This window comes from Pelecanus crispus, chromosome 12 (assembly GCF_030463565.1).
Source record: "Pelecanus crispus isolate bPelCri1 chromosome 12, bPelCri1.pri, whole genome shotgun sequence".
Classification (NCBI taxonomy): domain Eukaryota; kingdom Metazoa; phylum Chordata; class Aves; order Pelecaniformes; family Pelecanidae; genus Pelecanus; species Pelecanus crispus.
In genome coordinates, this window is record NC_134654.1 from 4,548,041 (window position 1) to 4,569,548 (window position 21,508).

General features: G+C 55.4%; 4 protein-coding genes across 10 annotated transcripts in view; 1 reads left to right on the top strand and 3 right to left on the bottom strand.

Moving 5' to 3' along the window:
* Positions 1 to 1,600: 1,600 nt before the first annotated feature.
* Positions 1,601 to 4,807, bottom strand: GEMIN4 (gem nuclear organelle associated protein 4; the record flags this gene model as incomplete). Its single annotated transcript, XM_009486539.2, has 1 exon — positions 1,601 to 4,807. A coding segment is annotated over one exon (3,207 nt), but the record flags the coding sequence as incomplete, so codon positions are not given.
* Positions 4,808 to 5,293: 486 nt separating this feature from the next.
* On the bottom strand, positions 5,294 to 11,893 carry GLOD4 (glyoxalase domain containing 4). Of its 7 annotated transcripts, none has more exons than XM_075719702.1 (9): positions 11,804 to 11,893; positions 10,138 to 10,187; positions 9,279 to 9,399; positions 8,310 to 8,454; positions 7,966 to 8,102; positions 7,548 to 7,634; positions 7,187 to 7,261; positions 7,013 to 7,099; positions 5,294 to 6,420 (listed from the first exon to the last, which is right to left on the bottom strand). In XM_075719702.1, the coding sequence occupies exons 1-9, from the start codon at positions 11,891 to 11,893 to the stop codon at positions 6,355 to 6,357; spliced, it is 858 nt and encodes a 285-aa protein (XP_075575817.1). In that variant the 3' UTR covers positions 5,294 to 6,354. The 7 variants fall into 7 exon arrangements, with proteins under 7 accessions (XP_075575817.1, XP_075575819.1, XP_075575818.1 ...); XM_075719704.1 differs by having other exon boundaries at positions 7,244 to 7,300; XM_075719703.1 differs by having other exon boundaries at positions 7,013 to 7,045; positions 7,187 to 7,300.
* Positions 11,894 to 11,984: 91 nt separating this feature from the next.
* Positions 11,985 to 14,195, top strand: MRM3 (mitochondrial rRNA methyltransferase 3). Its single transcript, XM_075719942.1, has 4 exons — positions 11,985 to 12,256; positions 12,544 to 12,788; positions 13,188 to 13,355; positions 13,564 to 14,195. The coding sequence occupies exons 1-4, from the start codon at positions 11,985 to 11,987 to the stop codon at positions 14,124 to 14,126; spliced, it is 1,248 nt and encodes a 415-aa protein (XP_075576057.1). The 3' UTR covers positions 14,127 to 14,195.
* Positions 14,196 to 17,560: 3,365 nt separating this feature from the next.
* NXN (nucleoredoxin) overlaps positions 17,561 to 21,508 on the bottom strand; it is a 52,531-nt gene continuing 48,583 nt past the window's right edge. Inside the window, exons 7-8 of the mRNA XM_075720063.1 lie at positions 20,322 to 20,446; positions 17,561 to 17,743 (exon numbers count right to left, since the gene is read on the bottom strand). Of these exons, the coding sequence (XP_075576178.1) occupies positions 17,561 to 17,743; positions 20,322 to 20,446 (308 nt within the window). The remainder of the gene's footprint in view (positions 17,744 to 20,321; positions 20,447 to 21,508) is intronic.

Sequence of the window (21,508 nt, forward strand, 5' to 3'; positions counted from 1 at the left end):
CAAGCTGGAGGGGAGAGAAGCTCACGCCAGGACAGAGGAACAGTTACGCTGTCTCAAAGCGATGCTGGCAGGGCAGAGCATCCATGGCTAAAGGGCAGGATGGGGACAGGAGGCCATCAAGTCCCTGTCTCTGGGCACTACGCAGAGCCCTTCGTTAGCAGGGGATGCAACTTTCAACCCCTTCCCCTAACTGCACTTGCTTTTATCTGCCCCGCAGTGGGTATCTGAAAGCCCGACTGGCACACCCTGCCCAGCTCTCCCTCCAGCCGACACCAGCAGCGCTGGCAGCACCCCGTGGGTACCGGTACAGCTCCGGTCCTGTGGTCCGTCCCTCCTGCCCCATCCCGCTCCCTCGTGAGGCGAGGTCTGCCAGGGAGGGAACGGGGTCAGCACAGGAGGAACCAGCAACCCCAGAGCAGGGTGCCGAGCTGCGTCCTTCACTACTTCAGCCCTTTTCCACCTTCACTCACAGCAAAATGGGTACAGGCTTCCCACCCCACCCCACGGGGTTCACAAGCCTCACGGGTGCGTGCAAGTCAGACAGCAGCACTTCGGTTCCTTCCCTGCAGCCAGCACAAGCCAGGGCAGCCACTTCCTCCCCACAGCCTCCCACGCTTGCCTGGGGATCCCCTGCTCCGGGGCACGTACTGCACCAGTGTGGCCCCAGCAGCCCCCCGTGCCCGGAGACCTGTGGCCACTCCGTGCCTTTCATTCTGTCCAAAAACTACGGTTGAGCTCTGGGAGACCTGGTTCTTTTGGGTGTCGGATCTTGTCCCAGCCACAGCTCTGTTCTGGAAGGAGTAAAATAAAGGGCCTCTTCCACCACATGGCCAGTTATTGCAGAAACGCTACCGTTACGTTAACGATGGAGACCAGCTGCTGTTATAAACCGCTTGCAACCTGTTACGGATGTTTGTATCTCTGTTTCCATTGCAAATAATGTGCCTTATGTAAGGACAGGAAAAAAAAAAAAAAAAAGCCAATGAGGCATCTCAGTTTGCACTAACACTGCCCTATTTACTATCAGGAGACCAATAAAAATTTCCTTTCCGAGTCGCACCACTGGACGTCTCTCCCACGTGCCGTTCATTTCTGGGTGGTGGGGGTGTTAACACACAGGGTTACCCTTGCAACCCCACCTCCGGGCAGGAGCAACGCACAGGTTCCTGCTCATCCTGAACTCGCCCAACTCGCTTCCCAGCCTCCGGCAGCACTTGGTGAACCCAGCAATCCGCCCAGGACTAGGAGAGAGCTGGCAGCAGGGGAGCCAGAGGGAAACGATTTCCCTGATGCCGGAGGCTGCCAGGATCTCTGTATAAATCCAGACCGCCAGCAGGCAAGGCTGGAGCCACAGGACCGGCAGCTCGGCTCAAGAACAGCTGTGTTCACAGCTATTCCCGCTGGAATATTACAGCAGTTGTTCCTACCCATCTTTACACGGCCCCTTCACTGCTTAGACAGGTTGGAAAAAAACACAGCAGGGGGGAAATAAGTTCAAAAAGGAAAAATAGATAGGGTTTATTATAGATCTTACAACTTTCCACGTAAGGGGTCCCCTGAGGCAGGGTCAGCGCTCTCCTCTGTCGCCCTCTCCAGCTTCTCAAGCCGGCTCCCCGGCCGAGCGGGCTGCCAGCTTGCTGAGCTTCTGCAGGAGGGGGCTGCGCAGCGCCTCGTCGCTGACGTTGTCCGTGATGGACTCCAGGAAGTGCCTCTCGTTGGCTCTCCGCAGTGTGTTGCTGGGAGACGTATCGGCGCTGCTGAACATCTCGTACTGCGAGAGGATCTCCAATGCCACCACCACCAGTGGCTCGCTGCACCCCTTCTCCGGCAGCATGGCGGCGATGTGCAGCAGGTGGCAGAACATCTGGATGCAGATGAAGGACACCTCCTGCGCGGGGGTCCTGTCCTCGGCGGGGTGCGAGGGGGACCCCGCGGCGCTCTTGACGGAGCCCAGCAGGTCCGTGAGGCTGCTGCAGTACAGCTGGACCACGTGGAGCCAAGCCTCTGCCGGCAGCCAGGTGGAACAGCTGGAGCTGCAGAGGAGCTGGAAGCCCCGCAGGAAGAGCACGGAAAACTGGAGGTAGCAGGCAAACGGCCGGAGGTTGAGCAGGGGCATGTACTGCACGTATTCCAGCGTGTACGGGACGTGCAAGACTTGCCTCTGCAGCAGGTCTTCGACCACGTGCATGAGCCTTTTCCATTCGCTGTGGCTGCACCAAGGGAGGACCTGAATGAGGGCCACCAGGAACCCTTTGCTGAAAAGATTCACTTCTTCAGGGTTGTCCACGTTGACCGTGAGGAGCGTCAACATCGTCTCCCTGAGTGCCGTGGACATGCAGCAGCACTCCATCCATGCCAGGAGCCCGCTGCCCGGTCCATAAGCTGGCAAAGGCTGGGACGTCCACTCGTCCTCGGGAAGCGTGCAGATCTCAAACAGCGTCGCTGGGACCTCGTTCTTGAAGTGGTCTCCGTAAAGCTGCTTCAGCCGGAGACCGATGGTCCAGTCCAGTGACGCCACCTTCCTGTGAAGCCAAGCCAGCGACTGGACCCACAGCTCAGGGGAGGGGGCAGTTTCTGGCCTTACCACCTCGCAGAGCTGGCAGAGGATGTTCAGTACGAGGTCTTTGGTCTCCAGTGAAGGGAAGAGCTGGTCCCTAGGCTGATGCCAGTACTTTGTGTAACCATCTAGAAGCTTGCAGAGGCTGAGGAGAAGCGGAAATGGGTGACAGGACTTGATCCAGTGCTCTTCTGAACAGGACTGTATCCCCAAAAGCTTACTGAGGATCTGCAGGCTCAGCTCAATTTGAGCAGAGTCTGACTTCAAATAAGGAAGGACAAAGGCTTTGGTCACCTCTGCAGGTGACACAAGGGGGGCAGCTGAGCTTGGCTGCACGAGAAAGGTCAGGAACTCAAGGAACTGCTCCTCTTCCCTCGCAGTGGAAAGCTTCCCCCATACTGCCTCTTCCAGACACCTCACCACCAGGTTGCGTGGCCTGCCTGGATCATCGTGGGTCTCCAGGAAGCTCAGTGCTGGGAAGGAGCAGAGGATTTGCACGAGGAACTGGTGTGCTCCTAGGTTGACTACAGCAAGATTACAAACCTGCTTCACTGTGGCCTCGGGGTACAGCAGCATGAGCCTGGCCACAGAAGCCACAGCCCTGGTCAGGCCTTCATCAGACACACTCTTCGTGATCTGGTTGAAAGTCACATTCAGATCCTCCTGGAAGCCTTCCACGACAACCTGCAAGTTCAGGGACAGACCTGGTCCGCCCCAGGATGCCAGGACACCCGAGATCACTTTGTTTTTGTCAGTTAGTGAAAGCTCACTGTAACACTCCACGATGGCTTTGGTCACTTGCATCTGCAGCTCTCGGGCCTCCTTGTCTTGGCGGAACATGGCAAAGTTCACCAGCGTCTCCAGCAATTTCAGAACTAGCTCTGGTTTCTGGAAGAGAGCCTTGTTTTTCACAAGGCAGTCAACCCAGTCCTTCGAAAAGGCCCAGGTCTTTTCAGATGCAAAAACGGAGCACATCTCCATGTGCCGGTCCAGCTTTTGCTCAATGATTGTCATGGCAACTGAAGACACAAGGCTGGTGTCCAAATCCTTGCTCTTCAGGCTGGCACTTATCTCCTTGAGAAAGTCCTTGGCGATCTGTGTCAGCTCTAACACTACCCGTGTCTCATCCTCACCCAGGTCTCTAGTCTCCGAGAAGGAAACCAGGTTCTTCCCAAAGGTGGTAAGAGCGTCCAGGAGCCGGTAGCTCTCATAGCAGAGCTCCTCAGAGCTGTTCAGGGTGCCTTGCAGCTCCTCTCCCCAGGCACGCAACAAGCTGCAGAGAAAGTCCAAGCCAACAAAGAGCTCCTCACGAGAGAGCTTGGCCACAGACAAGAGGCTCATGCTTCTCTCTGCTTCCTTCACCTTCTCGTCCAGCCCCCTGTGGTGGAACTCACTTTCAGCGTCGCTGATCCAGAGGCTGACCACAGAGCTGACTTTGTCTAGGTACTCTGCGATGGGGAGGGGGCTGCCCTCTGGCTCTAGCTCGGTGAACACGGACAGCAGCTCCACCAGGTTGGCCAAGGCGTAGCTCCTCATGTCGGGCAGGGTGATGCTCCCGTAGGTTTGCTTTAACCCCTCTATCAGGACCGTGAGCAGGCTGGCAGCAGCAGGGGGGTCGTTCAGAGAGCCAGGGTCACCCTTGAACCTCTTTGGGGGCTGGAGACCATCGTCCAGAGAGGACTCACATGCATGCTGACGTATGAGAGCGCCGAACATAGAGACTGTTGCATCTTCCTGTCCCTCCTTGCGTTTCATCACCTCCCACCACACGTCCAAGAAGAACCTGACGTCCGACGGGGACGTCTCGCTGGCGACGTACTCCACCAAGCGCTCCAGCTCGCTCCGGTGCATACCCCGGGGCAGCGCCAGCAGCAGCTGCACGAAGAGCCGGGGCGCACCGAGGGCCTTGACCAGCTCGAAGAGGACGGTGCGGTTCACGTCGGGGATCATCCTGCCCACGGAGAAGAAGCCGTCCTCCTTCCATCCCTGGTCCAGCGAGGCGGCCGGCGGGCCCGGCAGCAGGACTTTAGCCCAGACGATGGCCACGGCCTCTGTCTTCCAGAGGCTGTGCTGCAGCGGCGAAGGGCAGCGGGCCCCGATCTCCCCCAGGGCGTCGGTGATGGGGGGTCCCACGCGTGGCCAGTCGGCTTTGCGCAGCTCCCGCAGCGGCCGCGGCTGGGTCAGCCGGGCGGCCAGCAGGAAGGCGCCGTGCAAGATGGCCGTCTCCTCGCACACGCCCCACGGCCCTGCGCGGAGACACCGTTACCTCGGCCCGGCCCGGCCCCGGCCTCCCCCCGCCCGCCCCCGGCCCCGCTCCCCCCGGCCCCGCACCCACCGGCCTCCATGCTGGCGGCGGCGGCGTGGCCCGAAGGCGGGCGCCGCGCTCTGACGTCATGCGGGGAGCGCCCCCGCCCCGCCCGCAGCGCCCCCTGGCGGCCCGGCGGTGCCGCCCGCCGCCCCCGCCCCTTCCCGGGATGAATTTGGGCGCGCGGGGGGTGCCGAGACCCCGATTAAAAGGGTGCGGAACGTGGCGCAGCGCCGTGCTAGGAGGCAGGCACTCAAACCGCCCCCCCGCATCGCTTTTATTCCTTTAAGGGCAACACGGGCAAGCGGCAGCGCCGGTGTCGGGGGCGCAGCTTACGCGTGACGCTTCTAAAACCGATCGATAGGCGACCGAAAATCGTCGTGGGGCTTGAATGAAAAAGCTCAAGCAACAACGTCACAGTGAGGAATTTTTCCTGCTTGAAATAATATGAAATGCGCCTCCGAATATTCAACTACAAGCGCCGACACGCCTCGGCGACTGCGAACGCCGCTGATTTTGCCTGCTTTTCTCTGTGAAACTTATTTAAGGTTTTCATCAAGACAGATTACAAACCACGGCAGCGTGCCCGACATGGACAATGCTGGTAATTACTCCCTGTATTCCCAGCCCTTATTCCAGGAGCAAAAGCAGACTGACTTCATTCCAACGGAATAAACCCCAAACTGTTACTTCCAAAGGCAATTTCTCATCAAAACCATGATATATTTATTTCAAGTTACCTCCCGGCACCTCAGCAGACAGCGCAGCGCTGCTGCAGGCCCTGAAGCTTGGCCCCAGCTCCCGCCCGGAATGTGGAAGGCTCCTTGGTAAGGGGTGGAAACCACCCCATCAATAACACGACCCCAGTGAGAAACGCACCACGGGCTTCTCAAGTGAAGATTTCACCTCGAAAGCTGGGGAAACATCTTGGAATGAAAACAGGGTTTGCTCCAGACTAGAATATTCATGTGCTTTAGCAAGATAATTTCTCTGTTCCCAATAAACAGGCATGCACTATGACAGCTGAACAGCTCGAGTTCTCCGTACGCAGCCCTTCCCTTCAGCCTGACACTTCGCCATGGAAGCAGGGTACCTGCAACGCTCACAACTTCTCTAAGCTGCAAATCCAAGACAGCTATAAGCCAATTAGTTAGAGGATTGGGTATTCTAATGAATCCAGCGACTTCTTTGTCAAGTATAACAACAACAGAGAAATGAGTTTTTCCTCTTAACTGATGGCCCCTGTTTTTGAAGCCACATGCTCAATCTGGTCCTTGCTGCACAACCTAATTTTTCTTGAAGGAGAACATGCTATTGCTTGAAAGGAGAGAGTAGCAGTAAGAGACACAAGCTTCAATCAAACCAACCAACCAGCATGGGGCATTACGGCACCCTCTTACTGGAAGGGGTAACACAACACGTTAATGTAGCATTGGCGTTTTGCTCAGATGAAAACCATGGCACGACCAAGCAGCCCAGTCCTTTTCTCCAGCTAAGCAGAAGCCTTCTTCATTTTTTGCGCAGCAAACCATTTGTCACTGTTGTCCGCCGCCATGGCCTGCACAAAGAAAAGCGTTAACATGTTCAGAACAGCAGCCCTGTCGCCAGACACCCGGCTGCTCGCACTCAGCAGCGTCTCCCGCAAATCCAGATTGATCACAAGGACACTTTCTAATTTGGAGGAAAGCTATTCTGATGGATAAATTATTTTTTTACATACTAGTAAGGAAAACAGACACTGAGAACCAGTGTTCTCTGCTGCAGCAAATAAATAGATAATCTGGTAATACAAAAGCAAAAGGGGATAGTTTAAAGGCAGCCTCCCCACATAGCTTGTGCTCCATATCAGAGTCCCTCTGCCTCAGGAGGAGGTCTGGCTGCGCTGACGTACTGCAGCTCAAAAATTGTTTTCTGTAGTAACTTGCACCAAAGCGTCGCTGACATGTCCAGCAAGAGACACCACCACTCGGCTGCCTCGTGAGCGAGGCTGGAAAACTCTAGCCAGGACACTAAGTGAACTTGAAAAACTGATTTGTTTTCCTTAGCAAGACCATACAATTTGCTGCTCAGATAATCTCCACACAGAATGAAAATTAGATTCTACAGGTATCTATAATCGGGAAGAAAATGAATGTGCAGACATTACTTACATCGTCTAACAATTTGTCACCGTTAGGGTCCACCTTGGACAGATCTCTAAAGGCTTCATCTCCCACAAAACAGATTTCATGGCCATCCTAAACCAAGTTTAAGAGCAGGTAAGTTAGATAAATGGCAGAGAGAAATTTAAATCGAATTTAATCACTATTTCCAACATTACTCACAGGATCAGCCAAAATAATCACTTGCACTGTGGCTTTGCCAGGTGTGTCCAAGCTAACCAGAGGCGTTAAAATTTTCTGATTCTCCTTCTTCATCAGTGCTTCAATGACTGGCAACTTAAACAGGAAACAAACAAAAATCACCCCTAGTCAGATGAAGATCAGATGCATTCAGGTTGTTCTCATTTACAGTTCCCCATTACCCACAACTCAATTACATTCCCACTGCGAGATATATAAACCAAGTATCTCCTCGGTATTATTTTGTTCACATCTGAGATATTTTGCTAATACTAGAAGTCAGCACTGACTCCCACTAGTCGGCTCTGGGTAATGAAAGGGGTAAGGGAAATGTGATCGTTACCTCGTCCTTTGCACAGGAGAAGGCAATCCGCCCAAACGCTGTCCCGTGGTCCACCGCTCCCCCAACAGTCTTCAACTCCAACTTACACTGAAAGAGGAAAGAAAGCAAGCCTGACTCGCAAGGACGCTGTTCTCAGTGCTACGTTCGCCCCAGCTTTTCACTGATGCAGATGGTTTCAAAATTGCCCACATACATATTTCCCAACAAGCCAGAATTACCAGAGCAAACCACAGCTTTTTTTAAAAACGTACGGTTAAGTGTAGGCAAGCTTTAATTTAAAGGCACAGAATGAAGTGCACAGTTGCTTTAATTAAGAGCTTTTTTTTCCCTTTAGGATTTTGTTCTCATGAAATGAGAGGTTTCTACGATGAGACGCAACTTTGAAAGATCAGAACTGGAAAGTTTTCTAAGGACTAACCTGGTTATCCGCATAGCCTAGCAAAGCCCTTTGTTTTTCCTCATCCTTCTCATATATTTTCATTCCAAGCAAATCAGACCAGTAGTTAATAGACTTTTGCAGATCAGAGACACCCAAGGTTACCTTTAGCACAGGATCTAGAAGATTGCAATAATTTGAAATTAGTTACAAATATATTGTTGTTTTAAACTCAGTTGTATGCTCTTGAGAAGGAAAGTAACAAAGAAATAACAAAACCATGCTCTGATGCATAAAATGCCATCGAGATAAATGCACAGCTCAATCCAGTATCCCACTCGTAAATTGGTTTTGAACACCAGTAAGAGCGAGTGTCTAAGTTTCACCTTGCTTGAGCTGTTCCTTGTCTTCCAAATAGAACTTGTACCCCCCTGGAGCTTCAGCTTCAAAAATACCAGTTGTGACTTCTTGGAGGGGCCACCCCATCTTCTTAGCATTGCTCACAGCCTGGCTGGACACGAGCGTTATGCCCTAGTGAGAACAGAATAGACACACATGGAATTTACAGGGTGGATGGTGTGTAAGTCCTACCTTTCAATAGTCTGCCTCTACAAACGACCACAAACGAGATTACTTTTTATAACAGATGGACCATATGATCTCCTGAGAACCAGGTATCTTGCTCCTATTAAATAAGCTTAATCTCACTGTGCATCCCATGTATATTTGGAATGCACTAACCTACCCTTCTTTCGCACCAAAGGGAAATGAAAAGCAAAAGGAATCTAGAACTCCAATTCAACACACTGTACAGAAAAAGAAAACCGAGTTCCTAACTGTTCTACTGGGTTAGGTTGACATCTGTGGCTCCAAGCAGCTGTTCCCTGACATCCCACAAAACAGGGGAAGAATATTAGCTCAGGGGAAACAACGGGCAAACACATGACATGTACTCACAGACAAAACACAAAAACTTCATTGGCTGTCAGCTAATAAATAACAAAGAAATAAGTAATAATAAATAAGAGTGTTTTCCTACAGCAAGATCCTACTTAGCTAATCATTCCACATTAGATCTGCCAGCAAATACCAGCTGTCCTACACACACAGCAACCGAGTTGGAAGGTGCTCAAGGAAGCGTTCCCTGGATCCTAAGTGAGCACAGAAGCTGCTCTAGTTTCTGTTCTTCCAACTTGCAGACAACTACAAAAGCAAGAATAAAAAGCGTTTAAGGAACCAAACAGCAAAAAAAAAAAAGCAACGGGTACAACCTATATGCTGAACAAACTCCTAATCATAAAAATAAAAAAGCTTATCTTAAGAAGAAAGATTTTGCTGCTAAGTGCAGTACTTACCAGAAAGTCATTGCCCAGGCGATACTCTCCGATACCATAATTGTACGTCAATTCTGCAACAAAGTGATTGTCTTCTGGCCCGTAGCCCACCATCGTTTTGCTCCATTTTCCATCATAAGGGCTGGAACATCCAGATTTAATTGTCATGAGCATTAGAAGCAAACATCAAGCACTGCAAGTATTAGTGTTTCAAGGAGGAATTGCATTTCTAGAGTAAAAAAAATCGCACAGGTAATCCAGTAACCTCCCACCAAGTAGGAGCCGATACCTGTGAAGAATTCTCATTGCAGCTCAGCACACAGCAGACAGGCATCGCCCCGGTCAATGGTTTTGACCTTGGGCTGGTGTTCATGACCACACGACAAAAGTAATTCTACTTCCTTCTTAACAGCTCACGTTTTAAGAGCGCAAGGTGCTCACTAGCTGGAATTATATGAGCACTTCCTTAGCGTGAAGTAGGAAAAGTAAGTGGTTAGGCATGAGATTGTAAGATTTCTTTTATTCGTGGAGAAAGACAAAAAAGCCTTTTGGGCTACCAGGAGGATTTTTAACTCAAGACCCTAGGTAGCCCCATGCCTGTGAAAAAACAACGAAGTTGAATGTAATTCCAGGGAAGTTTAGAAATAATTTTCTGAAGTTCAGTATCATTGTATAGGTGTACTACAGCGATACTTGCGCTTCAACAACACAAAAAAAGGGACCTGGTTTTCAACACAAAAAGGGGACCCGTTGATTCTAAGGGAAGCGGGAAAAAACCCCAAGCCCTATTTTACCTATAAAATACGGATACATGGCTGGGCGCGGCCGGCGGGTGTTTTAGGGGCAACAAAGGGCCGGGTCGGGGTGCGGGGGCACTCACCCGTTGCAGCTGGCTTTGCAGCCCTCCTCGAACTCCTCGTGCCTCAGCACCTTGGGAAGGGGGGAGACAGAGAGAGGGGTCAGGGCGGAGGAGACGCCTTCCAGCAAGCCAGGAAACATGGAATTGCTGCTCTCCCCTTAATTGGTTTAGTGGTGGACTTGGTAGCGTTAGGTTAATGGTTGGACTGGATGATCTTAGAGGTCTTTTCCAACCTAAACGATTCGATGATTCTTTTCTTTACGGAAAGGGTGGTCAAGAATTGGAACAGGCTGCCCAGAGAGGTGGTGGAGTCCCCATCTCTGGAATTGTTCAAAAAACGGGCAGATGTGGCACTTCGGGACATGGTTTAGCCTAGTCTACCCTTGATTGGGTTAGTGTGGACTTGGTAGTGTAGGTTAATGGTTGGACTGGATGATCTTAAAGGGCTTTTCCAAGCTAAACGATTCGATGATTCTATGATTCTGTCTTAAAGGTCTTTTCCAACCTAAACGATTCGATGATTCTATGATTCTACGATTCTGTCTTAAAGGTCTTTTCCAACCTAAACGATTCGATGATTCTACAATTCTGTCTTCAAGGTCTTTTCCAAGCTAAACGATTCGATGATTCTATGATTCTGTCTTAAAGGTCTTTTCCAAGCTAAACGATTCGATGATTCTATGATTCTACGATTCTGTCTTAAAGGTCTTTTCCAAGCTAAACGATTCGATGATTCTATGATTCTACGATTCTGTCTTAAAGGTCTTTTCCAACCTAAACGATTCGATGATTCTACAATTCTGTCTTAAAGGGCTTTTCCAACCTAAACGATTCGATGATTCTATGATTCTACGATTCTGTCTTAAAGGTCTTTTCCAAGCTAAACGATTCGATGATTCTATGATTCTACGATTCTGTCTTAAAGGGCTTTTCCAACCTAAACGATTCGATGATTCTACGATTCTGTCTTAAAGGTCTTTTCCAACCTAAACGATTCGATGATTCTATGATTCTACGATTCTGTCTTAAAGGTCTTTTCCAACCTAAACGATTCGATGATTCTACGATTCTGTCTTAAAGGTCTTTTCCAAGCTAAACGATTCAATGATTCTATGATTCTACGATTCTGTCTTAAAGGTCTTTTCCAAGCTAAACGATTCGATGATTCTATGATTCTACGATTCTGTCTTAAAGGTCTTTTCCAACCTAAACGATTCGATGATTCTACGATTCTGTCTTAAAGGTCTTTTCCAAGCTAAACGATTCAATGATTCTATGATTCTACGATTCTGTCTTAAAGGTCTTTTCCAAGCTAAACGATTCGATGATTCTATGATTCTACGATTCTGTCTTAAAGGTCTTTTCCAAGCTAAACGATTCGATGATTCCCCGTTCCCCTCAGCGCTGCCCACCAGGCCTAAGGCGGCGCTGGCGGCCCCCGGGGGGCGAGGGCCGGAGGCGGCGGCGGCGGCCCGCACCCCCCGCGGCTGCCCGGGGCGGGGCGGGGCGGGGCAGGGGCCCAGCGGGCACGGAGGGCGGAGGAGCCCCCGGCCTCCCGCAGCGCCCACCCGGGCCGGGCCGGGGCAGCCCCGGGCCCTCGGCAGCTGAGGTGGGCGACGCCCGCCCCGCCCCGCCCCGGCCTCAGGCCCCGCCCCCCGCACGCGCCGCGCCCCGCCCCGCCGCTCACGCTCATGCCCAGCAGCTCGCGGTAGAAGCGCGCGCTCCGGCCGCGGTCGCCCACTTTGAAGACGAAGTGGAGCGCGCGCCGAGCCCCCATGGCGGCGGGCGGGCGACACTCGGACCGTCGCGCAGGCAGTGACGTTAGCGGAAGCGCGCCCGTCGCGCAGGCGGTGACGCTCGGCGGAAAGATGGCGGCGCTGAGGCGGCTGGCGGCCCGGCTGGGCCGCTCGCTGCTGCGGGCCGGCGGGCCGAGGGAGGCGGCGGTGGGGCGGCGCGGGGTGCGGGCGCTGCGGCGGAGCCCCGTGCGGGTGCTGCCGCCGCAGAAGGAGCGGGGCGCGGCGGCCGAGGCGCAGCAGAGCCCCCGGGAGCGCCCCCCGCCGCCGCCGCCGGCGGTGGAGCGGAGCCCGGCCGGGCCGGGGCTGTGGTACGAGAAGGCGGCGGCCGGTGACAGGAGGCTGGGGTGAGGCGCGGCCCGCGGGCGTCACCGCTGCGGGAGGGAGCCGGGCCCCGCCGCGGGGATGCCCCGCTCCGAGCCGGCTGCGGAACCGCCCCTGAGCTGCCCCGCGCCCCGCCTGCGGGGTTGGAGGCAAATCCCGACGTTTGGGGGCTCTGGGTAGAGGCCGATACCGCAATGCCAGTTAGAGCCGGCCTAAAGCTACCCGCGGGGCTTCCCTCGGTGGCTGGCAAACGTCAGACTGAAGGTGGTGGTAGCGTCACAGCCGTTTTCTCTGATTGGCTTCTCCGCAGAAAAGTGGTGACTATCGCCAAGTCGAAGAAGTTTCGGGATCATCACGGGAAGGTTCTGCTGGAGGGTCACAGGCTGATCAAGGACGCCCTGGAGGCAGGAGCTGTGCTGCAGACTCTCTTCTTCAGCACCGTGGGGCACCTGAAGGAGCTGCCCGAGGCGGAGCTAAAACGGGCCAATTTAGTTAAGGTGAAATTTGAAGACATTAAGAGCTGGTCTGACCTCATAACTCCTCAGGGGCTTATAGGTAAGTCGCCTTAGAAACAGTCACAATGCTGCTCAAAGGGAAAATTAATTCACATTTAGTATGTGTGAAGTAACCTTCCCCTACACATTCTGGCAGTGCGTCAAGAGTGGCGTAATTTGAGAGAATTCCCTTTATTTGCCCTGATCTGGTAACTGTGGAAGTGGCTCCTAGAGTACCCTGAAGGGAATAATGCTCAATTTTAGTAGCACGTTGCTTCAGCTCTGCTGGGAAATATTTGTCCTTGTAAAGTGACAAACTCTTCTCAAACTTCTCTTAAGCGGTGCTTTTCCTAACACCCTCTCCAGCACCTCTTTAGTGAAGTTTGGGCCAGCTAAATGAGGGACAGCCCTCTCCTTGGGGAGTGTTAGTCAGAAGCCTGTCAGCACTTTGTCTCCTCAGGGATCTTTTCCAAGCCCAATCATGCCAAGATGTCTTACCCTGCCGCTCAGCTAACCAGCTCCCTGCCACTGCTCCTCATCTGCGACAACATCCGAGATCCAGGAAACCTGGGGACTATTCTGAGATCTGCAGCAGGAGCAGGCTGTGAGAAAGTGCTGCTCACCAAAGGTAAGAGCCTTTCCCTGGGGGGAAAAAAAAGTTTAGTTTGAGTAATTTGGGGGTAAGGCAGGGAATAAGAGGTGCTTGAAGATGTTGTTCCCAGGAGTTTGTAAGCAGCGCCCAGCCCAGACATGATTTGCCGCGGGAAGCAGCAGCTGCTGAACCCGTCTTTGTGGGAGCCGCTGCAGTGTCGCCGTTTTCCTCCCTTCCCTCTCAGGCTGTGTGGATCCCTGGGAGCCAAAGGTGCTCCGTGCAGGCATGGGAGCTCACTTCCGTCTGCCCATCGTTGCCAACCTGGACTGGGAATCTGTTCCCAGCAACCTTCCTGCCGGCGTCCAGGTCTGTGTGGCCGACAACAAAGACCCAGGTGCTCAGGCTGAGACCGCGTCCACATCGAGGGGAGCTGGCGGGGCTGGCTATGCTCCCGGCAACCCAAAGGCTCCTGTGAAATCCAAACCCAAGGCTGCTCTCGAGCACGAGGACGAGGAGGGAGCGGCGGGTGTCTGCGTCCCAGAGCTGGCTGCGCAGTATTACTACGAGAACTGGACACAGACTCCTGTGGCAGTGGTGATCGGCGGAGAGACCCACGGTCTGAGCCCAGACGCGCTTCACCTCGCAGCCAGCACGGGGGGGAAGAGACTGGTCATTCCCGTGGTGCCAGGCGTGGACAGCTTAAACTCCGCTATAGCTGCTGGCATTGTGCTGTTTGAGGGGAAGAGACAGTTGCTGCAGCGGCTCAAGCAGGAAGACAAAAGGCAGAAGTTCCCTGTGGTGGGCTAAACTGCTGAGGTCTGGGTGCTGAAGAAACATCTTTTCCCTTTGGCACGCTGTAGAGTTAATAAAATTGCAGTTCAGGCTGTTTGGTTTGCAGTAAATCGGTATTAAACGGCTCTGGCAGCGGCGGAGCTGTGCCTGGATGAGTGCGTGACTCCTGGGTGAGCCCGTGGGTGCTCCGGCCGCATGGTGATGCTAGTGAGAAGGGAAAGGCTGGCGGGTGCAGGCCCTCACCCTGCGGGCAGCCAGCTCCCTGCTGCCTGGCTTTCCCACTCCCTCCCGTTGACAGCCCTGGGCAGGGCTCCTCCGGGCCCACCCGGCAGACCCGGGGAGGCCTCAGCTCCCTCCCTGCGGCATCAGGGTGCAGCAGCCGCCGCAGCATTTGTGCCGGCCCGGCCAGGATGCCGCTGACAAGGCGTGTCCGTTCTCTCGCAGCCCCGGGCTGCGCGGCCTGGCTGCTGCTGGTGCTTTTGGGGTCAGAAAGGGCAAATAGCGGCCACCTGCATGGGTCCTGCCTGTGCTTACCCAAACCCTGTGCACCAATAGGCAATGAGAGCGGCACAACCCCCCTGCTGTGGGTACCAGCTGTGGTGTGGGGTGCCCAAGCTCCGGCACTCGTGACCATGCCGCTGGCGGTGGCTGTCCCCACACAGCCGCCTGGGCACCGCTCGATCTGGCAGCTGGGTCTTGGCGCGGATGAATTATGAACGCAGGAGGGAAAGGGTGGGAAGGGAGTGGTGGGCACTGCCGCTCACTGCGCCTGTCCCTCAGAGGGGAACGGGCACCGGGCCCTAGGGAAGAAGATGCTGGGGCCTGTCTGTGCATCCCCAAGGGCAACAAGCCGGCTCACAGCAATCCACCTCCGTGAATCCAGGATGTGTCACACGGCCCTGGTCACACTGGAGGCTCTTGCGCAGGCTGCCCAATGCTCTCCGCATCGCTGGCAGCTGCATCTTGACGGCTGCGCATTTAAAAATGCCTCCTCTACTCCGGCTGCAAGTCACACAACCAGCTGCTTAGTGCCAGCCCACTCTCTGCTGGCTCCAGTTTCCCTTTACCACATTGAAATAATTTATAGTATCTGCTCGAGAAATAACCCAGAGGGTCAGCCTCTTCCATGCCCCAGCCCTTGTATCCGAGCAGTGTGCAGCGCTGCCTGGGCTGGGTGTGCTGTGCCACAGCTGTGTTACCTCAAGCCTGAAACTGCTCCAGCTGAGCAATTCCATCTCCAGAGCCTGGCTCCAGCCCTGGGCTCATCAAATTGACCCTAAATGACTCAATTCTCAGGCAGAAAATTGCTGCTTTGAGCCAATTCCTACTGAGCAGCTACCAGAGCGGCTGTGGCAGTGCTGAGCTCGCTAGGAGCCCAAAACCATGCCATCAGGAGGGGAATACAGGTTCTCCCTCTTTAAAAAATTAGCCGCTGCTACATGACCAAATGTTACAGACCCCAGGGTCTTTCAAACCACAAACCCACCGCGATTGCCCCCCCCCCCCCCCAAAAACGAACAGGCACCCGCTGAGCACAGGGTGGCAGCGGGGGCTGGAAGGAACGCTGTCCAGCCAGGCACAGCTCACTGCATGAGCCCTTAACCCTACAGCAGATAACTCACCAAAAAAGGCTATTTCCTCCAAAATCTCCAGTAAAGGGGGAATACAGGTGAATTTAGGGTTAATTTAGGGTAGGTTGCTCCCAGCCCAACACCCAGGGAGCTCCCAGCGCTGCTGCCAGCGTGCTCACGCCGGCTCCTGCCCCCGGCCCAGCCACACGCAGCCCCCTCCAGCTGCCCCTGCCCTCCCCAGCTCAGGGACCTGCGAGCCGGGCAGCGCTCCCGCTCCTCCAGCAGCTCCCCAGTTAATCACCGCCGAACACGAGCGCCTCTGAAACGTGCAAAACACAGGGTGGATTTATACAGTTCCTGCCTTGCCGAGCTGGCGGCTTTTCCCAGCTCCTGCCAGGGTGGGTTGCTGCAGCAGCGATAAAAGGGGAGAGGCCGTGATCCTGCCATCACTGACTAACGAGCTGAAAGGGAAAAGCAGTGGCTTGCACAACACCCGCTATTCAGCGCACACCGCGCACGCCTCCGGGACACCACCTTCCCAGCGCTGGCGGCAGAAACCATCACAGCCGCTGCTGCGTCCCACAAGAGCCGGGGGGACCCTCGCTTGGGGGAGCGGGGGGGCTGCGAGCAGAGCCCATGGGGTGGGTGGGCGCGGCGCGGGGCAGCGGGGCCGTGCTCCCCAATCTGTGGTGTCTCCAAATAGCTCATGGGAGTCACTGTCCCACGGGGAATAGCCATGGGACGGACACACGCGCAATCCCGGCTCAGCCACCGCAGCGCTGGGAGCTGCCGGCACCGACACCTACCCCATGGGGTCTGGTTGCGGGGGGCTCCTCCTGCCGCACGGGTCCCAGGTGCACTCCCTCTCCCCGACGGCAGGACACGGCAATCGGCATCTCCGGGGACGAGGTTATTATAACGGTTTTATTACAAAGTTCCAATCACCATGTACAGTTTTTACAATGTCACTTTTCAGGGGCTCGGCTGTGCTGCTTGGGTTAAGGAGGGATTTTTTGTTTGTTTGGGGCTTTTTTTGGTTATTTTTTAAAGAACAGCACCATTAACGTTGGGTTTGGGACACACCTACGAAAAACAGCTCAATCAACTAACACAGAGGGGAGAGGACAATTCATACCAGAGAGAAGGGGGCGAGAGGGCACAGGGAGAGCACAAGGGAGAGACAAGAGAGGCGAGGGCAGCCCGGTGGTGGTCCTGGGAGGGAACATCCACCCGTTGCAGGCAGGCGACCCCCCGACACGCACAGCCAGCGCCGCCTAAGGCTGTCGGTGCTTGGGGTGGGAGGTGGGAAACCCACCTGGAAGGATCTCGCTCCCAGGAGGAAGAGCTCAGCTGCGCCGGTCTTTCAGAGGTTGTCAGCAGTTAAGACTTTGTCTTGGCCTCGTTAGGGCACTCGCGTGGGAAAGGAGGACGGGCCAGGGGCAAAGGGGACAGTTTCCTTATTGCTTCCTTCAAGTCACTTAGTCAGCAGGGGTGGTAGGAAAGGAAAGAAAGGGGAGAAGGAGAAGAAAAGAGCCCCGAGAACCCCATCCACTGCCTGATGCATACGTTGGGAAGAACACCATGCAAAAAGATTTGCCTGCTAGCTAGTGCCATGTATAAAGTAACGATACGGTAACAGTTCTGGCCTGGTTATTAGAGAATATATCACCATGAAGCACAAGCGAAGTCTCCAAACGCCAACGACTCCCTGCTGAAAGTGCATCTCAAGGAGTTTGCTTAGGAGAAGGATTCACTGCGTAAAACAAGGCACCACAAGGAGGTTGGATACTGGGTCGGGCGTGAGGACACGCTGGAGAATCCACGAGTGGCGGAAGAGAGACCTAGTTTTAAATAACGTCTGTTGGCGCAGAAGCCCCCTTAGATGGGCTCGGGTTTTAGCTTGTCTGCTAGAAAGTCGCTGACAAAGGCTTCCACGATCTCGGGCGTGATCTCCTCCACATCCATCACATACTTGGCCCGGGCCGACATGTCCAGGATGGTGAGCAGGGGCGCAGCCTCGGGCAGGTTGGTGTAATCCCGCAGGGAGTCGGTCATGTCGTCCTGGAGGCCAAAATGAGAGGGAGAGAGGAGCCATCAGCAGAGCCAGGACAACCAGGAGCAGTTTGCCGCTTCCACACCACGGTCCTGCCCACAAGTTATCTCCCAAGGGTTTGGGCCTTGCACCAGCATTGCAGGACCACGAGCGCAGCAGGCAGCACCCGCCTTGCTGCCTGCTCTGCCCGTGGTTCGTGTCAAAACCAAACCGGGCTGATTTATGCCAGGCTGGGGTGGGACCACGCGCCCCTCCAACCCTCTCCATGCGGGGCACAGCTCCCAGCACCCTCAGGCTGCCCCAGGCCACCCCAGAGCCTCTGGGGCAGGAGCAATTTCGGCAACCACAGCTCAGGAGCTGGGGACAAGTGCTGAATGTGGGGACTCGCCAGCCTTCTGCCAGCACAGCAGTGGCCTCGCCGTTTGCTGGGGCAGATGCCGAAGGGACCTGGAGCAAATGAAGAAATGGGAATGGGACGGAGGTCCGTGCTTTGAGCCAACGCCAAAACCCCACCAGCGGGTCCAAGCACAAAAGCCACGGGGCTCCCTAGCAGCGAGCTGCTCACCGGGGGAGCGGGCTGCCTTCCCTTTGGCCAGGAACAGCTCTGGGCAAAGGGGAAAAATGAATTCGGCTCTGCCACGGCTGTGCAACGCAAAAGCCGGCGCTGGGGCGATTCATCTCCCGCTCCTGGCCATTATGAGTGGCATCTGAAACGGGGCGTTCCTCTGAGCCCCTTTCCAAGGGCAGTAATAGAAATCAATCCACCCGGCTAGCGGCTGGTGGCTCTGCGGCACGTGGCGGCGGCCGGCAGGGTAACTCCTGTCGCGCCTCCCCTTCCATTGCAGGGGTTTCTGGCGCAGCCGGACCACGTGGCAGGGCAGGGTGAGTGGGGCTGGGCCCGCCGCCTCGGGGCTGGGGTGCTCGGCCACCCTCCACCCTTCCCACCTCCCAGGCCAGCTCAGAGCCCAGGCGTCGGGACGCCTCATCCTTTATCCCATGGCTGCAAAGGGACCGAAAACCTTTTTAATCAATGCAAAACCAGCCCAGACAGTGCCGGGAGAGGAATGGGAGGCGCCTGCTCCGGCCATGGCCGAGCTGCTTTGTGCATGGGGGCTGGCGGAGACCCGGGGCCAGTGCTCCCGGCTATTGAGGTGACGGATGAATGGGACGTGCCGGACGCTCCCCATTCTTCGGCCCAACCGCCGCAGGGACGTCGGGAGCCAGATGAATAGTGGCAATGTTTCAGCTACAGCCGGCGAGCGGGAGGAAAATGCTTCACAGGCTCTGGGGGAGGGGGAGCAGGTCCTGGACCCTCCCAAAATAGCCTTTCCAACAAGGGGCTTATTCAGGGGCGCGGGGCTGAGCTGGGATGCTCGGAGACCCATTACAGCGGCGGGAGTGGGAGCGCCTGCCCGGAGGGGGCCGACGGGGCTGTGGGAGGCAGCGGTGGGGGCTTGCCTGGCAGGGGTGGGGGGCAGGGTGGGGCAGTGGGGACCCTTTTGTGCGCAGGGCGGCTCCAGAGGGCCCCGCTTGCAGCACACTGCGGCTGTGACGTGAGCGTGGAGGGATGGAGCAGGCGCACAGCCGTGCAGCAGCTGCCACCTGCCCAGGCAGCGCCTAGGGAGGGGAACCGCAGGCCTGGGCAGGGGCCTGGGAGCTTTTCTGACCCTTACACAAAACCTTCCTCATTTTCAAGCCTGCGGCAGGGCAAAGTGCCTGCATGGGGGAAAGGGAGGCCAGAAGCCCCGTTCCCCCATTTCCCATTTTCTCCAGCGGATCCCTGTCTCCAAGCACCGCAGCCTGCACATCCCAAACACCATCCCAGCCACCAGCAGCGTGGCCAGCTCAGGACACAGCCCTCATTTCACAGGGGGACAGGGGAGCGCTGCAGTGACATGCCCAGCCAAGCCCCAGGGCAGGGCAGAGTGGAGCCCGGATGCTCCTGCTGCAGCTGAGACCAGGAGCACAGCCCCTTGCCACTCCACTGCTCCCCGAGCAGCCCCTGCCCGCTCCCAGGGACAGTTTTGTCCCGGCATCACCCTCATGGCACGGAAACAGGCCCAGTCCGCAGGATGAGGGGTGCCTGCAGGAGGCACCCCTTAGGGAAGAGGCTAGAGCACCGGTTCCTGCCTTCCTCCCCGGGTGGGAAGAAAGGCAGCGGCACCTCAGCAAGGAGGGCAGCACTGGCTGGGCCTGGCTGAAACCCAAATCCTGGCTCCTCTCCCCACTGCCCAGCCAGCTTTCCTGTCTGCGCGGCCTCAGGGTTCGAGGGGGCAGCTGTTGGCTCCCTCCCACATCCCCCAGCCCCTCTCTGCCCCTCCCCAGCAGCTCCCTCACCCACTGTCAGGCTTTTCCACCTCTGAGCAAACGCAGGTGGGACCCCTTTGCCAGAAGTAACATCTAGCAATGAGTGCAGGGGACTGAGCCAGGACTCAGGTCTGGCTTTGCTCCGCAGTCCCTGACTAGCTGCAGTAGCTCTGTGCCTCAGTTTACCCACCTGAAGAGTGGCAACAGTGGTACCCAACCCAGCTCAGTCCTCATACAAAGACACAGCGGGATGCAGCCCTGTGCTCTCCTCCTGCTTACCTCGCCGGCCACGAAGAAGAGCAACGGTGCCTCCTCCTCTTTGGCTTTGTACTTGGCAATAATTTTTTCAGCTATGGGCTGAATCAGTTGTTTCGCTGCCTCTGACTCCCCGTCATCCTCTGAATCTGCAGGGCACAGAGGTGGGGAGACAAAACAAAAAGGAGGTTAGGATCAAACAGATGCAAACCGGCCGGCCGCTGGCAGCTCAATCCTACAGCATCACCACGCAGGAAACCGGAGCCCAGATGCACAGCATGAACTTCAAAGCCGCGTGGCTCTGTAGCAATTAGGGAGCAGCTGAAATGTGCTTTTCATGTCAGACAGGGAAACACGGAAGAGCAGCTCCTGCTCCCCAAATACTTCACTGCTCACTCCCTGGTGCTGCTGCTGAAGCTCAGGGACAAACACGCACAAGAAAGCCGCTTTGCAGTTTGAGAAGCGTCAGGATGTTTTGAAGACCAAACGAATGCACTGATCTGAGGCTGCCTGACACCCCTGCCCGCCACCCACCATCCCTCCGCCTCAGGACGGCTGCTCGGCAGCTTTTCTGCTCGAGTCTTGGTGGCAGCAGCGCTGTGAAGGCAGCTTTGATTTGACAGAGGTAAAGTAGAAAGAGATGGCAACATCAATCAAACGCCAGCCACCACTGAAGTTCAAATACTGAGCTGGAAAGAGAGACTGCATCCTTGAGCAGCATCAAGATGAAATGATTTCAATTTGGGGACAAGTTTTAGCATTAAAAAGAAAAAAAAAAGCAAGAAGGCAGAAGAGAGACCTCCGGTCTCCCAGTTGCACGCAGCTCATGCAGCTCTCGTGGTCCCCGATGTAACCACCCGACACGACCCGTCCAGCCCCTGGCTGGGACAGGCGATGCCTCTTCACAAAGTGCTCTCTGCCCTTGCTGCACACATCCCTCTCCTCTCTGGCTTCTCCAAGCAAAGAAGGAGATGCCAGAGACACTGCACGCTGGATTTCAGGGTCTGTTCTGCGTGCGTGACAGTGATAAATACATAGAGTTGTGGGGTGTCTGCAGGGATTGATTTTTCTACAAACAACCGCTGCTGGCAGCACTCCAGGCAGCCCTGCACACTCTGGCTAACCCAGCCCCAACCTCTCCGGGGACGGATGTAGAAAGGTTGGGATTTATTCACAACTGGCTCTTGCTAAGCCTGCCTTCTCCTGGGGGT

Excerpts from the sequence above, each read along its gene's own strand:
- GLOD4 (XM_075719701.1), bottom strand. The coding sequence starts at position 11,893 with ATGGGGGCTCGGCGCGCGCTCCACTTCGTCTTCAAAGTGGGCGACCGC. Across the intron at positions 10,188-11,803 it reads GCGAGCTGCTGGGCATGAGC|GTGCTGAGGCACGAGGAGTT; the intron begins GTGAGCGGCGGG and ends CCCCTTCCCAAG. Across the intron at positions 7,301-7,547 it reads TCTCCTGTGCAAAGGACGAG|TTGCCAGTCATTGAAGCACT; the intron begins GTAACGATCACA and ends TTCCTGTTTAAG.
- MRM3 (XM_075719942.1), top strand. The coding sequence starts at position 11,985 with ATGGCGGCGCTGAGGCGGCTGGCGGCCCGGCTGGGCCGCTCGCTGCTG. Across the intron at positions 12,789-13,187 it reads AACTCCTCAGGGGCTTATAG|GGATCTTTTCCAAGCCCAAT; the intron begins GTAAGTCGCCTT and ends TTGTCTCCTCAG. Across the intron at positions 13,356-13,563 it reads GAAAGTGCTGCTCACCAAAG|GCTGTGTGGATCCCTGGGAG; the intron begins GTAAGAGCCTTT and ends CTTCCCTCTCAG.